The sequence below is a fragment of the Salvelinus namaycush genome, chromosome 12 (genome assembly GCF_016432855.1).
Source record: "Salvelinus namaycush isolate Seneca chromosome 12, SaNama_1.0, whole genome shotgun sequence".
Classification (NCBI taxonomy): Eukaryota; Metazoa; Chordata; class Actinopteri; order Salmoniformes; family Salmonidae; genus Salvelinus; species Salvelinus namaycush.
This window is the reverse complement of record NC_052318.1, coordinates 19582544-19600105: the sequence shown is the minus strand read 5'-3', so window position 1 is coordinate 19600105 and position 17562 is coordinate 19582544. Positions and strand designations below refer to the sequence as shown.

Here is a 17562-nt window from a genome sequence, read left to right as displayed (position 1 = left end):
TTGAACAATTTTTACAGAGATGATTGGTTGTTATCAGATATTCACACGGCTAAGTTTTACTTCACTGTACCTCAGGCCCAGAGGGGTTTGGTTCTGATGCCATTTTGTCTGTAGACCCAAATGTCACATTGTAAAGATTATAGAGGAGTTCTGGGTTCAAGTCCAGGCTCCGTCGCAGCCGGCTGCGACCGGGAGACCCATGGGGCGGCGCACAATTGGCGCAGCGTCGTCCGGGTTAGGGGAGGGTTTGGCCGGCAGGGATGTCCTTGTCCCATCACGCACTAGTGACTCCTGTGGCGGGCCGGGCGCAGTGCACACTGACACGGTCGCCAGGTGTACGGTGTTTCCTCCGACCCATCGGTGAGGCTGGCTTCCCGGGTTAAATGGGCATTGTGTCAAGAAGCAGTACGGCTTAGCAGGGTCGTGTTTCAGAGGACGCACGGCTCTCGACCTTCGCCTCTCCCGAGTCCGTACGGGAGTTGCAGCGATGAGACAAGACACTAACTACCAATTGGATACCACAAAACTGGGGAGAAAAAGGGGTAAAGTTTAAAAAAATGTTTTTAAAAAGATTGAGGAGTGATGGGTTTCACTTACATGTAGGAAATTTGGACTGAACAGTTCTCTCATTATTCAACAAACTTAACTCATTTGAATAAAAAAGCTATTGATCTTTTCTGCCATGGTAGCACTGTAGCTTATTACAGGTGCTGTATATTTGAATGTTTTTGTTATTTCAGCCAATGATGTTTGAATATCCAGTGCTCTTTTGACCATTTATTTTTTACTGTGATCTTATATTTGATATAGGTCATGATACTGTTTTGTTAATTTTATACTTTTATTTAATGAATAGAGTATGTGTCACCCCATTCTGCCACATGGAGTTATATCATGGAGTTTGTCAATGATAAGATGGGCTCATTTTATGAATTCCTTTGAGCCATGTAGGAGAATACTACACTGCTAATCACAAGTTCAAATAAACATGCTACCCTAAAACTGTGAGCCAGAAGTGCTTTTTTTGTCCCTCCCCTCTCTGCTGACTGAATCAAGGCAACACAATGCAATGAAGGTCTGTTTCCCAGACACTGATTCGTTCTGGACTCAAAACCTCTGCAATGAACACAAACTGCAAAGTTATTTAGGCCACAGGGTGGTGACATAGTGACTCACTTTCGATTAATAAAATCATGCATCAATGTCAAGATTAAGGCCATAATTTTGTAAGCCTTCACACAACTGGGATCTGCATACAATATATTGTTAACTCTTCCTGTTTGAGATGTTATTGGATCATACAATTGTAATGCTTCTCCAGGAGGTAAAATAAAACAATTATACAAATGTTTTACACACAATTAATCTTTTAATAAAATTGATACAATTATTTTCCATATACATAAAAGTATAAGAAACTCAAGAAACTCATGCACATAGTGGTCTATGGTTGAGCTTATATGCACAAATTTGCACCACCTTGGGCATCAGTGTGTCTGTTCCATAATCAGTTAAAACTAAGCTAGTATTTAAAAACTATTCTGTAACATTCAACGTTTATATAATTAATTTCTCTTTTTGAATTCTATTCCTGTGTTACAATGCATATACATTACAATATCACAAAATAAGAGGCCAGTATTCATATTTTCCCTTTAATACAAAATAATTTGCCGTTGATGATTACTACTACATACACTTATTTTGAGTCTGAGCAAGTCGCCATACTCAAAGTTACAGCACACACACAAACACACAATCCTTTTTGGCATATGTCTTTTTCTCCCCAAGCCCGACCTTCTGTGCTCATAAAAACAGACACAAGACAGTGTCTCTCTCTGCTCCAGTTTACTGACAATATATACTCTCAAGTGATAGAGGTTGATGTTGAGGGTAGGGTTAGAAGCAAAAATGACATGCTTCATTGAAACTGTATTAATTTCAATCCAGCCATTAATATGAACCAGTCCACCAATTTAAAAAGTGACACAAACCTCAACCTTTTCATATTTAAAGGGTAGTCTTAAGTGCAACATTTAGTTTCTTGGATCGCTTGTTCATAACCTAGGTCCTAGGCTAACCTAGGTCCTACAACATTACCTTGCTACACATAAACATGTCTGAATACATCAATCAAGACAGAGTAAAAACTGGACAGTAGTCTTGCAAAAGTAAATGGTATCAAATTACACCAGATTGACTCGAGGGTAGTTTGATCAGCGACATAGCCAAATCACTTTATCAAATCGAATTGCAAGGTCAGGTTGGTAGCAGTCAATAATATCTACAAAACAGAACCTAATCATCGTTGAACAATAAGGGAGAGTTGGATGTTCAAGAAAAGGGGTACGGTAAATTGAGCCAACGTTGATTCTAGGAAATCATACACAACATATACCATTTGACCAAATATTTAAGAGGTCATCATTTCATGGAGTCTGAAGAAACCACATGGAAAAAGTGGTAAGTTAGGTCCAATTTATTGTGTTAGAGGGGTCATAATTCTTGTATCGAAACCATAGGTCATTTTTATATTGTTCTATAAATTAGCTGGAGTCTCTATAATCTTCAATATGAGATCCTAAACTTTGTATGAAAGTACATCCTTGAAGCAGTGTGGGCTAATTTAGTCAAAATGTTTGCATTGGGGTAAGTTGAGCCAATGGCAAGTTTAAGTGTCTCCTTCCGAGGCGCAAAGCAAGGCATTATCGCTGGGATATGAGGTGACAGCACCTAACAAACGTTGTACTAAGTCAGTGATAAAAGATTAAAATAAAACAACGCTATTGTGATTGTGTTGAATTCAGTTTGGGATATAAAGATAGACATGGTTTTAAAAAGGTTGTGGTATTATTTCATTAAGTACACATTTGTATGCGGATTAATTTACCCTGTCCCGCAGCTTCACTTACCCCAGGGATACACAACATCCGGAAATATACAGTACCAGTCAAAAGTTTGGACACCTACTCATTCAAGGGTTTTTCTTTATTTTTACTATTTTCTACATTGTAGAATAATAGTGAAGAAATCAACACTATGAAATAACATATGGAATCCTGTAACCAAAAAAAGTGTTAAACATCTTATATGTTCAATTCTTCAAAGTAGCCACCCTTTGCCTTGACCACTTTGCACACTCTTGGCATTATCTCAACCAGCTTCATGAGGAATGCTTTTCCAACAGTCTTGAAGGAGTTCCCACATATGCTGAGCACTTGTTGGCTGCATTTCCTTCACTCTGTGGTCTAACTCATCTAACCATCTCAATTAGGTTGAGGTTGGGTGATTGTGGAGGACAGGTCATCTGATGCAGCACTCCATCACTCTCCTTTGTCAAATAACCCTTACACCACCTGGAGGTGTGTTTTGGGTAATTGTCCTGTTGAAAAACAAATGATAGTGGGACTAAGCGCAAACTAGATGGGATGGTGTACCGCTGCAGAATGCTATGGTAACCATGCTGTTTAAGTGTGCCTTGAATTCTAAATAAATCACAGTGTCACCAGCAAAGCACCCCCACACCTCCTCCTCCATGCCTCACGTTGGGAACCACACATGCAGAGAACATCCCTTCACCTACTCTGTGTCTCACAAAGACACGGCAGTTGGAACCAAAAATCTCACATTTGGACTCATCAGACCAAAGGACAGATTTCCACCAGTCTAATGTTCATTGCTTGTGTTCCTTGGCCAAAGCAAGTCTTTTCTTCTTATTGGTGTCCTTTAGTAGTGGTTTCTTTGCAGCAATTTTCCATGAAGGCCTGATTCACACATTCTCCTCTGAACAGTTGATGTTGAGATGTGTCTGTTACTTGAACTCTGTGAAGCATTTATTTGGGCTGCAATCTGAGGTACAGTTAACTCTAATGAACTTATCCTCTACAGCAGAGGTAACTCTGGGTCTTCCTTTCCTGTGGCGGTCCTCACAAGAGCCAGTTTCATCATAGCGTTTGATGGTTTTTGTGACTGCATGTCTTAAAGTAATGATGGGCTGTCATTTCTCTTTGCTTATTTGAGCTGTTTGTGCCATAATATGGACTTGCTATTTTACCAAATAGGGTTATCTTCTGTATACCCCCCCCCCCCTTTTAACAATACAACTGATTGGCTCATACGCATTAAGGAAAGAAATTCCACAAATTAACTTTTAAGGAAAACCTGTTAATTGAAATGCATTCCAGGTGACTAACTCATGAAGCTGGTTGAGAGTATACAAAGCTGTCATCAAGGCAAAGGGTGGCTACTTTGAAGAATCTCAAATATATTTTGATTTGTTTAACACTTTTTTGGTTACTACATCATTCCATATGTGTTATTTCATAGTGTTGATGTCTTCACTATTATTCTACAATGTAGAACATAGTAAAATAAAGAAAAACCCTGGCATGAGTAGATGTCGAAACTTTTGACTGGTACTGTATGTAGATGTCTTTGTTAGAAAGAATACCTTATTTCCTTTGACAGATTTATGCTGAATGTAAAAAATGGATAAATTTTACATTTTGTCTTTTATGCCTCGTTTCAAACAAGTGCCTCATCTTACTCATTTGATATGACGCCATTTGGGTCTATATCCATCAATTCACTTGTTGTCGGCTTGGGATGTTGACAAGTAGAAACTCTGCTTTTGTATCCAGTCAGTCACAAGTGTTAATGAACAGCCTCAATACAATTGAAAGCAAACCTTATTTACAATTTCCTTGCAGAGAGCAATCCAAAATCATTACAGCTCGATGGTGTAACCATATAACCACCATCTTAGTCGCTAAATTCCATGTAATTGACAAAATGTGTCAAATTGTATTTTATATAATATGAAAAGCTATTCCTATGTGGCAAAAGACCTACGTTTTAAGAGCTGTGTCTAAAGAGAATTGTCATGAAGTTTGAAACAAGTTACATGAAAAAGGCAAAAAGTGTACTTTGCATTTAGAAAATGTAGTAACAAATGTTCAATCTAGTATGCCCAGTCATTTTCTTCACTGCATGATGCTAGGCAGGTATTCAGCAGTAGTCCACCATATTTTTACACTAATATACTCATTTGAGAAGTTAAAATAGATAGAATAAAATTAATAATATGCTGTTCTTCAAACTAATTTGGTCCTTCATAATCTACATTGTCATATCCATCTGCAGGAAGTAAAATCAGGGGATCTAAGGCCAGTGTGCCATGACATCTTGTCACTTTCAAAACGGGGACTTGACATCATACAATGGCCTTGGTAGGACGTGATAGATAGAGTGAATACAATCTTGTCAAAGAAAGACCGATGACTTAAATAGTTGCACTGGAAAACTTTGTAAAAAAATACACTGCTTGAATGTGCAATAGAAGAAATACGAAAAACTTCCAAAATGTATGAAATCCAGATCTGTACATATTTTGTATACATACGAAGTATAAAAAACATTTTAATAAAATGTACTTCTGTATGCTTCATTAAATAAATTAGCCTTGTTTAGCAACACAGTCCATCTCTTAAGGTCTTACCAATGATCTCACTGCATTTTGAGCAGGTCAAACGCTCCATCTTCGATGGCCAATTCAAGCTTTAATCCTCGAGTTAGCTTATCTCTTTGTGGCAGCTGAATCTTTTCCTTATGAAAATCTATGTGAGTAAGTACAGTTGAAGGGTAAAAGGACACCGTACCATGACAGACTGGCACTACACCAGCGAGCCGGCCTGGTTCTGAGCTGGCACCATGATGGGAACCCCTCCCATGCGGGAAATGTTGGACGCGGTCACGACAGTGGGCAGAGGTGGCGAGCGTGGGGCCGGACGTGCTGTCTGGGGCTGGGTATAGGTCTGTGGGTGCTGGGTTCTGGGACTACCATTGGCACTGGGGGCTGCAGAATTAGCCAGTTGTCCTCGGGTCAGGGTTGTATCAGTGTTGTAGCTGTAGCCTGGCAGGGAGTGGCCATGTGTGGGTGTGGAGGCTCCATGGCACGGCCCGAGGCGGTAGCCAGAGACGCTGCCTGTGGCAGTGATGTTGGAGGCGGTGTCAGAGGGAGGGCGCTGGGGACACAGCTGGGAAGAAGGCTCCCTCTGGTGGGGCCTGTTGGCGGTGGTGATGGAGGAGAGTGTGCCATTTTTGGAGACCACGTCCGAGCCAGAGCCGCCGCTCTTGGCCCACGAGACGCGCTTGGGCGCCTGAGCATCCTCCCTGGGGGTGGAGAGGAGGAAAAGAAGGGGTGAGAGACTGGCTGACATCCATTTGGCATACACGCACCTTCATGTCACAGGTATATAACAGTATACATACGGTATGTTCTTTGTATAGTATACTAATATGTGCACACACACACACACACACACACACACACACACACACACACACACACACACACACACGCGTGAAGGTGAATCTAACTTGATGTCATTGGCCAGGTCCTCCTCAGAGTCTCTCCTTCTCCTCAGGAGACCAACGAGGAAGAGGATGATGAAGATTAAGCCCAGCACCGAGCCCACCGTGGCCCCAGCAATCATCCCTGCGTTGGTCGCTGGGGAAACACACAACATTAAAACACACTTGCACTACAGATCTGTGGTATAGTACCTTCACTCTCCAGGGAAAATGAAATAAATACACTGTTTAGATGCTGTAGTAATTTACCCTTTGCGGTCCAAAAGATAAAACTACAGCAGCATCATGTTATTTGTACATTAGTACAACAGTACAAGTACAGCAGCCTGTGACCGTTCAGTGTTTTTCAATGACTAGGCAGAGATCTGTCTTTGTGGCAATGTAAAGATAAGAACGTACAGACAGAAAAGACAATTAACCCTCTAAATTAAATTGACATTTAATTTACAGAGTAGCACCAACCAATGTCCCTTTTCCACCAAATTTAAAGAAGCTTAATTGCATTTTTTGTCCTATTTTATACACTGTAGTCTCCCAGAAAACTTTAAGGAAAGAAATGTTAGGTGGTAATAGATAACAGAAAGAGATAGCTACCAAGTGTAGGAATTGACACATACAGACACACCGTGTGTGGTGTGTGTATACAGTACCAGTCAAAAGTTGACACACCTACTCATTCAAGGGTTTATTTTTACTATTTTCTACATTGTAGACATCAAAACTATGTAATAACACATATGGAATCATGTAGTAACCAAAAAGTCTTAAATCAAAATGCATTTCATATTTTAGATACTTCCAAGTACACCACCCTGCCTTGACAGCTTTGTACACTCTTGGCATTCTCTCAACCAGCTTCATGAGGTAGTCACCAGGAAAGCATTTCAATTAACAGGTGTGCCTTGTTAAAAGTTAATTTGTGGAATTTCTTTCCTTCTTAATGCGTTTGAGCCAATCAGTTGTGACAAGGTAGGGGTGGTATACAGAAGATAGCCCTATTTGGTAAAATAGCAAGTCCATATCATGGCAAGAACAGCTCAAATAAGCAAAGAGAAAAGACAGACCATCATTACTTTAAGACATGAAGGTCAGTCAATCCAGAAGATTTCAACATCTTTGAAAGTTTCAAGTGCAGTGTCAAAAAACATCAAGCACTATGATGAAACTGGCTCTCAGGACCGCCACAGGAAAGGAAGACCCAGAGTTCCTTCTGCTGCAGAGGATAAGTTCATTAGAGAGTTACCAGCCTCAGAAATTGCAGCACAAATAAACGCTTCACAGAGTTCAAGTAACAGACACAACATCCACTGTTCAGAAGAGACTGCGTGAATCAGACCTTCGTGGTCGAATTGCTGCAAAGAAACCACTACTAAAGGACACCAATAAGAAGAAGAGACTTGCTTTGGCCACAAAACACGAGCAATGGACATTAGACCAGTGGAAATCTGTCCTTTGGTCTGATGAGTCCAAATTTGAGATTTTTGGTTCCAACCGCCGTGTCTTTGTGAGACGCAGAGTAGGTGACCGGATCTCCGCATGTGTGGTTCCTACTGTGAAGCATGGAGGAGGTGGTGTGATGGTGCTTGCTGGTGACACTGTCTGGTGACACTGTCTGATTTATTTAGAATTCAAGGCACACTTACCCAGCATGGCTACCACAGTGTTCTGCAGCGATACGCCATCCCATCTGGTTTGCATTTAGTGGTTTGCACATTTGTTTTTTAAGTGCACATTAGATGAAGGAAAACTCAATATAAGTGAGGGCAGTGAATCAGTCCCAATTAAAATGCATTCTTAATTACTTACTCTGGATATCTGCATGCTCTGGTTATCAAAGCCGTTTCACGCACCAGGTGCCAACTGTTTTAGGAAGCACATTTCTCTACATTCTGACTGGCCCACATAGTGTACAGTGAGTCGTGTGTGTCCAGTGTTGCACTATAAAAGTACTTACAGGTGATGACCTCCAGGTTGATGTAGCATCTCTCTGTGCCGGCTGTGTTGCTGGCCAAACACACGTACTTCCCCGACATGTTGGTGCTCAGGTTGCTCAGCTTCAGGGTGCCTGTCTTCTCATCTGTAACACAAACACACCCATCAGTGGTGGTCGTGCCGTTTAGGGAGGATGATTATTTGTATAAGCATGGCCTTATTTCTATTACAGCATATTGGATGACTGTCATTCATATTCCATTCACCTAGCTCAACGTAACATCGATAGGTTTAGGCTTCTACATGACACTCATTTTCCCTATACCTATCATGAGGTTGCTACAACCTAGCTTATGAATTAAAGTTTACAACATAGGTAGGGGCACAGGTCGAGGTACATTTGAGCAATCAAGGTGACAGACATTGACTCATTCAAAACCACCTTGCACTCTTCCCTGCATCTAGCTGATCTAGGGTGTGCAAACTAGATTTTCTATTGGACAAATTCAGGTATGTTAATCCCCGTTTCGGTAGGTAAATGTTTTTTTTAAAAATCAACAGAATCGGCAGAATGAATACACCCCTGATCACACGCAAATACAGTTGACTTTCATAGCAGTCACATAACAGCATAATCCCTTTGGTCGTTTTATTCCTTCTCTCACCTTTTCAATTCGCTTGTGGACTTCAGTGCACAACACATCAGCTTTCTGTGACCAGCCGGAAAAAAAACTTTTCCAAGCCAAACCGTCATATTATAACCTCTATAAACCGCCTACATCGTTGTCACCATATTAACGTCAGTCAACATAGCTACTAAAACTAATGCTCTAGTAAACCACATACAATCATGCAGTACAGTGTACAGTCAGCAGCAAGCAGTTACACAGGTGGGTCTCGTGGCAATAAATTAATAAAACCAAAAGCTTACTTGGAAGAGTTCCAGTATTGGATAGCCATAGCCAGCTAGCTAACATAGCATCCTTCACTCCAGAACTTTGAGTAGGCGAAATTAGCTCCCTGAATTCGCTAGCTAAGTGAAAGTGTAAAAGCAAATCTCGCTTCTCCTTCATTTTTGAATAAATGTAATTTGTTCAAAACTGTTAAACTATTGTCTTCTCTCTCTGAGTCAACTACTCACATTTTATGCACTGCAATGCTAGCTAGCTGTAGCTTATGCTTTCAGCACTACATTCATTCTGATCCTTTAAAAATTGGGCAGACAACATGTCAGTTATGCTGCAAGAGCTCTGATAGGTTGAAGGATGTCCTCCGGAAGTTGTCATAATTACTGTGTGAGTCTATGGAAGGGGGTGAGAACCATGAGCCTCCTAGGATGTCACAGGAAGGCCATAAAGATCATCAAGGACAACAACCACCCGAGCCACTACCTGTTCACCCCGCTATCATCCAGAAGGCGAGGTCAGTACAGGTGCATCAAAGCAGGGACCGAGAGACTGAAAAACAGCTTCTATCTCAAGGCCATCAGACTGTTAAACAGCCACCACTAACATTTAGCGGCCGCTGCCAACATACTGACTCAACTCCAGCCACTTTAATAATGGGAATTGATGGAAATTTATGTAAAAATGTATCACTAGCCACTTTAAACAATGCCACTTAATATAATGTTTACATACCCTACATTACTCATCTCATATGTATATGTATATACTGTACTCTATATCATCTACTGCATCTTGCCATCTTTATGTAATACATGTATCACTAGCCACTTTATGTTTATATACCCTACATTACTCATCTCATATGTATATACTGTACTCTATACCATCTACTGCATCTTGCCTATGCCGTTCTGTACCATCACTCATTCATATATCTTTATGTACATATTCTTTATCCCTTTACACGTGTGTGTATAAGGTAGTAGTTGTGGAATTGTTAGGTTAGATTACTCGTTGGTTATTACTGCATTGTCGGAACTAGAAGCACAAGCAATTCGCTACACTCGCATTAACATCTGCTAACCATGTGTATGTGACAAATAAAATTTGATTTATTGAAGTCAATGTACTCAGAGGACAGAAAGGAGCTGTCCTCTGGCTACACCATGGTGCTACCCTACAGAGTGATGTTGAAGCTACTATAGGCCTTCATTGCAAAACAGTGTGTTTTAATCAATTATTTGGTGACGTGAAAATATGTAGTATAGTGTTATCTAAAAAGGGTAACTTAATGTTTCATTATTTTTATGAAATTCACTGAGGATGGTCCTTCCCTTCCTCCTCTGAGGAGCCTCCACTGACACCCATACAGTGTCCATATTAGGACAGCATTGTCAGTCCTGCCACTTCTGCGGCTGTCCTTATATGGACACTGTGCATTGATTATATGCGCTTTTTCCCTCATCATTAAATCACTACTAACCAGAAAATGTAAATATACCAAACAATGTGGGATACTTATCCAATTCTTGCACCCCACAAATGAGAGGAAATACATTATCTAAGTATGGGAACACTGACTATGGGTTTGGGAAAAAATAGTGGATTTGAGCAGAGTCACATTAGGATGCAACCTTGTGTGCTTTAATCTAGTCCCAAACAGATTAGCCCCTAAATCTCCATGTCAAAACAAAAACAGAATAATCACACGGCTATGCCTACTGAAACTGATTTGTTTATGCACAATTCTTTTGATTTGCCTGTTCCATTTCACATTAAGAGTCCTTAAATCCACATAGATACAGTTGAAGTCGGAAGTTTACACACACCTTAGCCAAATATATTAAAACTCAGTTTCACAATTCCTGACATTTAATCCTAGTAAAAATCCCCTGTCTTATATCAGTTAGGATCACCAGTTTATTTTAAGAAAGTGAAATGTCAGAATAATAGTAGAGGATTTATTTCAGCTTTTATTTCTTTCATCACATTCCCAGTGTGTCAGAAGTTTACATACACAGTATTTGGTAGCATTGCCTTTAAAATTGTTTAACTTGGGTCAAACGTTTTGGGTAGCCTTCCACAACAAGTTGGGTGAATGTTGGTCCATTCCTCCTGACAGATCTGGTGTAACTGAGTCAGATTTGTAGGCTTCCATGCTCGCACACGCTTTTTCAGTTCTGCCCACAAATTGTCTACAGGATTGAGGTCAGGGCTTTGTGATGGCCACTCCAATACCTTGACTTCGTTGTCCTGAAGCCATTTTGCCACAACTTTGGAAGTATGCTTGGGATCATTATCCATTTGGAAGACCCATTTGCGACCAAGCTTTAACTTCCTGACTGATGTCTTGATGTTGCTTCAATATATCCATTGTTTTGCTCCTCATGATGCCATCTATTTTGTGAAGTGCACCAGTCCCTTCTGCAGCAAAGCACCCCCACAACATGATGCTTCCACCCGCGTGCTTCACGGTTGGGATGGTGTTCTTCAGCTTGAAAGCCTCCCCCTTTTTCCTCCAAACATAACAATGGTCATTATGGCCAAACAGTTATTTTTTTGTTTCATCAGACCAAAGGACATTTCTCCAAAAAGTATGATCTTTGTCCCCATGTGCTGTTGCAAACCGTATTCTGGCTTTTTATGGAGGTTTTGGAGCAGTGGCTTCTTCCTTGCTGAGCGTCCTTTCAAGATATGTCGATATAGGACTTGTTTTACTGTGGATATAGATACTTTGTACCCATTTCCTCCAGCATCTTCACAAGGTCCTTTGCTGTTGTTCTGAAATTGATTTGCACTTTTCGCACCAAAGTACATTCATCTCCAGGAGACAGAACACGTCTCCTTCCTGAGCGGTATGATGGCTGCGTGGTCCCATGGTGTTTATACTTGTGTACTATTGTTTCAGGCATTTGGAAATTGCTCCCAAGGATGAACCAGACTTGGAGGTCTAAAACAAATTCTGAGGTCTTGGCTGATTTCTTTAGATTTTTTCATGATGTCAAGCAAAGAGGCACTGAGTTTTAAGGTAGGCCAAATACATCTCCAATTGACTCAAATGATGTCAATAGCCTATCAGAAGCTTCTAAAGCCAAGAGATAATTTTCTGGAATTTTCCAAGCTGTTTAAAGGCACAGTGTACTTAGTGTATGTAAACTTCTGACCCACTGGAATTGTGATACAGTGAGTTCTAAGTGAAATAATACCTGTAACTTTAGGACACTTGACGTAAAGTGAGACCTGATTGCCTCAATTCAAATGTAACTTTTTCAAAATCCCTGGCATTGGCAAAATTATACCCTCTGCTTTGTCATTACATTTGCTTATGGTATATACTGTGTACATTTCTTATCCAGAGCAACTCACATTACGTGTGCACAACAACTTGGTTGAACGACATACTATTACAGTACTCAAAGTTCAAAGTCTTATCAAATTGCAGAAAGAGAGCAAGCTCTCCCTGAAATACAGTACATTTACAATAAATACACTATTTCTGAGTAAACAAAAGGTTTTGCTTATGATGTTGGTTAATAAAGTTAGACCTCCATGTTTCAGATGTCAGACTGCAATTAGTTACTCACTGAGCATGGGAGAGAAGAAGACTTCAGACGTGGGGCTGGTCTTCTGCCACTTGTACATGGGGATGGGCTTGCCTGACTTGGACTTACAGCTCAGCGTGACGTTGCCTTTCAGAACTGGCTTCCCCGACAGAGCGCACTCTGGGACAGCAGGAGGGACTGAGATATAGGAGAGAGGTTGAACATTTGTGATGAGATGCTAAGTTACAGTATTTGAATAATGATAGATAGAATAATGTTAAGGATTTAGGGTAGTGGCAAACAGTGAAACTATTGTGTTAAGATACATACAGGAACGTGTGTACAGGTATGCGGGTGCGCATGTACTGTATGCGGGTTTATGTGCAAGTAGAGCACATCTGTAAGTGTGTGTGTGTGTCTTATCAGCATTTGATCATATACAGTGCTTTCAGAAAGTATTCATACCCCTTGACTTATTCCACATTTTGTTGGGTTACAGACGGAATTCAAAATTGATACAAGTTAGCAAATGTATTGAAAATTACAGAGAGAAATATCTCATTTAGATAAGTATTCACACCTGAGTAAATACTTTGTAGAAGCACCTTTGGCGCCAATTACAACTTTGAATCATCTTGGGTATGTCTGTATCAGCTTTGCACATCTGTATTTTGCAATTTTCTCCCATTCTTCCTTAACAGAGCTTGAGAAAATCTGTAAGTTAGATGGGGTGTGGCGGTGAACAGCAATCTTCAAGTCTTCCACAGATTTTCAATGGGATTCAAGACTGGGCATTGTCTGGGTCAATCAAGGACTTTCACATTCTTGTTCTGAAGCCATTCCAGCATTGCTTTGGCTCTATGCTTGGGGTCATTGTCCTGTTGGAATGTAAATATTCACCCCAGTCTAAGGTAGTTTGCACTCTGAAGCAGGTTTTCATCAAGGGTTTGCCTATATTTGTCTCCATTCATTGTTCCCTCTATCCAGTCTCCCAATTCCTGCCTCTGATGAAAAGCCTTCCCATGCTTCACGGAAGGGATGGTGTTTGACAGGTGATGAGCTGTGCCTGGTTCTCAAGACATAGCCGTTTGCATTCAGGCCAAAGAGTTCAATTTTTGTCTCTTCAGACAATCTTTTGCCTTACGCTCAGGGTCTTTCACTTGCCTTTTTGCAAATTCCAGGTGTGCTGCGATATGCCATTTTCTCAGGAGTAGCTTCCGTCTGGCCACTCCCATAAAGCCCAGATTGGTGAAGTGCTGCAGATACGGTTGTCCTTCTGTCAGGTTCTCCCATCTCAGCCAAGGAACTTTGTAGTTGTTAGTGGTCATTGGGCTCTTGGTCACCTCCCTGACTAATGTTCTTCTTGCCTGGTTGCTCAGTTTGGTCGGACGGCCAGCTCTAGAACCACAGGTTCGGACGGCCAGCTCAGTTGCACCCTGAACCACAGGGTGCAACTGGCTAAAAGACATCAACAGTTCAGAGACTGCATAAATCAGGCCTTCATAGTTGAATTGCTGCAAAGAAACCACTACTAAAAGGACACCAATAATAAGAAGAGACATACTTGTGCCATGAAACACGAGCAATGAACATTAGACCGGTGGAAATCTGTCCTTTGGTCTGATGAGTCCACATTTCTGGTTCCAACCGCCGTGTCTTTGTGAGACGCAGAGTAGGTGAATGGATGATCTCCACATGTGTGGTTACCATCGTGAAGCATGGAGGAGGTGTGATGGTGCTTTGCTGGTGAAACTGTCTGATTTATTTAGAATTCAAGGCACACTTAACCAGCATGGCTACCACAGCATTCTGCAGCGATACACCATCCTATCTGGTTTGCGCTTAGCGGGACTATCATTTGTTTTTCTACAGGACAATGACCCAAAACACCCCCTCCAGGCTGTGTAAGGACTATTTGACCAAGAAGGAGAGTGATGGAGCATTATGACCTGGCCTCAGATGACCTGGCCTCCACAATCACCCGACCTCATCCCAAACCATCTCAATTAGGTTGAGTTGGACCTCGGAATGAAGGAAAAGCTCCCGACAAGTGCTCAGCATTTGTGGGAACTCCTTCAAAACTGTTGGGAAAGCATTCCAGGTGAAACTGGTTGAGATCATGCCAAAAGTGTGCAAAGCGGTCATCACCGCTACTTTGAGGAAACTCAAATATAAAATATTTAGATTTGTTTAACACTTTTTTGCTTACTACATGATTCCATGTGTGTTATTTCATAGTTTGATGTCTTCACTATATTATACAATGTAAAACATAAAGAAAAACCATTGAATGAGGTTGGTGTCCAAACTTTGACAGAATTGTGATGAGGCATACAGTACCAATCTTGGAGATCTGTGGCCAGTTCCTTGGACTTCATGGTATAGTTTCTGCTCTGACATACACTGTCAACTGTGGGACCTTATATACTGTAGAAAGGTATGTATCTTTCTAAATCATGTTCAAACAATTGAATTGGCCACAGGTGTACTCCAATCAAGTTCTAGTGACATCAAGGATGATCAAAGGAAATAGGATGCACCCGAGCTCAATATGGAGTGTCATAGCAAAGGTATGTGAATACTTATGGAAATTCAATTGCTGTATTTCACTTTCAATAAATTAGCAAACTTTCCTAAAAACATGTTTTCACTTTGCCATTATGGGGTATTGTGTGTAGATGGGTGAGCGAAAGCAGTCAGTCAATTTCATCCATTTTTAATTCAGGCTGTAACATTTTGAATAAGTCAAGGGGTATGAATACTTTGATGGCACTGTATACGTACATGCATGCCTCATTCTACATGTACAGCTCATAAGAATACACAGATGGCGTACTGCATGACTACAAGAACTACATAAGGGGTCTCCTCGTCCTTACCAATGACGTCGAGGACAAGTTCCCCGGTCAAGCCCTGGGCCCCGGGGATGATGACCTGGCAGAAGTAGCGTCCCGAGTCTGACTCCTTCGTGTTGTTGATGTACAGAGAGAGGTTGGCCGAGGGCATGGTGGCTGTGAAGCCGACTCGCTCCTCAAACTGCGGGCTGCCTAAACTAATTGAGTCTAGGGTGTAGGAGATTATCTGTGTGGGTTGGATGGAGGGGACAAGAGCCATGAAGATTGTTGAAAAGGTCCCTAGAAAATAATTTAGCTTTTTCTTTATTTTACACCATGTAGTCTACCATTACTAAGGAGGTTCTCTTAGCTAATGTTATGTTCTTAATAGAGCCATGATAAGGCAATATTGAGTACATTGGAGTATGAATAGAAGTAAAGTACTTTAAAATATCATATAGATCATTATGCAAACAAGCAAGACAGAATTATCATTTGGAGCTAAAGACGAAGTCGGATTCAGAGTTGAGATAAAGGCTCACAACTCAGACATTCCGTAGTTAAATCCGACTACCGCTCCATGACTGGGCCTTTAGCCAAAGCACCAACAACTGCAACCTCCCAATCTACTGTTGGTGAGTGCTACTGTAGTGGAATGGTAACTACTAGACTCAAACTGGATTTTTTTGTCTTTGTTTTTCCCCTTTGGGACTTGGTCCATCTGTATACTACTGTAAAACAAATCTGTGATTAGCAAATATAAGCCCATGCACGTCCCTAGATAGTACTGTCTGTGGATGCAAGTTTGAAGATCCAAGTCAGATGAGAGCCTTATGGCCAACTGCCCGCTTTCACAAGCTTCATTTGTTTTTGTTTTGTAAAGGGTTAACCCCAACCTAACCCCTAAACCACCTCTCAAGTGGTTTAGAGTCGTATCACTTGATGGCCTAATTTTCTGAAATGTTAGTCGGAAAAAGCCAAAAACAAGCTATTTTATATTTATGCATTTTCAAGCAGGGGTAAAATACATTGGAAAGATGGAGTGCTAAGCATTTTATTAGACTCATTTCTGAGGGTTTCCGAAGGAAGAGCTTTGCCAGATTAACAGCAGTCAACATCCTTCATGATAATATTCCCCCACGTTCCACCACAGATGGCCAAGCAAGAAAGATTTTCAGTTGTAGTTCAAATCAAACTTAATTTGTCACAAGCGCCGAATACAACAAGGGTAGACTTTACCGTGAAATGCTTACTTACAAGCCCTTAACCAACAGTGCAGTTCAAGAAGAGTTTAGAAAATATTCACCAAGTAGACTAAAATAAAAAGTAATAATAAAAAGTAACACAATAAGAATAACGAGGCTATATACAGGGGGCACCAGTACTGAGTCAGTGTGTAGGGGTACAGGTTAGTTGAGGTAATTGGTAGATGTAGGTGAAGTGACTATGCATAGATAATAAAAAACTGCAAGTAGCAACAGTGTACAAAATGGAGAGGGGGGGGGGGGGGGTTGTCAATGTCAATTGTCTGGTGGCAATTTTATTAATTGTTCAGCAGTCTTATGGCTTGGGGGTAGAAGCTGTTGAGGAGCCTTTTGGTCCTAGACTTGGCACTCTGGTAGTTGGGAGCTTTTGAGTAAAAATTGCACAAAACAGCAAACACATTATCTGTAATAATCAACAGACAAATGATAATTATCACAGAAGTCTGAGTTAAACATTAAAACAAACCCTAACAAAATTAAATACATTCATCATTTCAAGTTCAACTTACAAAAGTCATATTACAGATTTTATACATTTTTACAAAAAATAAACTTCCATGTATAAAGTACTTCTGGGCTCCCGAGTGGCGCAGCGGTCTAAGACACTGAATCTCAGTGCAAGAGGTGTCACTATAGTACCTGGTTTGAATCCAGGCTGTATCACATCCGGCCGTGATTGGGAGTCCCAAACCAACTTAAATAAAGGTTA

General features: G+C 40.9%; 1 protein-coding gene across 1 annotated transcript in view; it reads right to left on the bottom strand.

Annotated features, from left to right (window-relative positions):
• Positions 1-4388: 4388 nt before the first annotated feature.
• The window catches only part of LOC120056488 (endothelial cell-selective adhesion molecule-like), a 75642-nt gene continuing 62468 nt past the window's right edge, over positions 4389-17562 (bottom strand). The window contains exons 3-7 of the mRNA XM_039004662.1: positions 15634-15835; positions 12797-12952; positions 8327-8449; positions 6379-6508; positions 4389-6171 (exon numbers count right to left, since the gene is read on the bottom strand). Of these exons, the coding sequence (XP_038860590.1) occupies positions 5673-6171; positions 6379-6508; positions 8327-8449; positions 12797-12952; positions 15634-15835 (1110 nt within the window). The 3' untranslated portion in view covers positions 4389-5672. The remainder of the gene's footprint in view (positions 6172-6378; positions 6509-8326; positions 8450-12796; positions 12953-15633; positions 15836-17562) is intronic.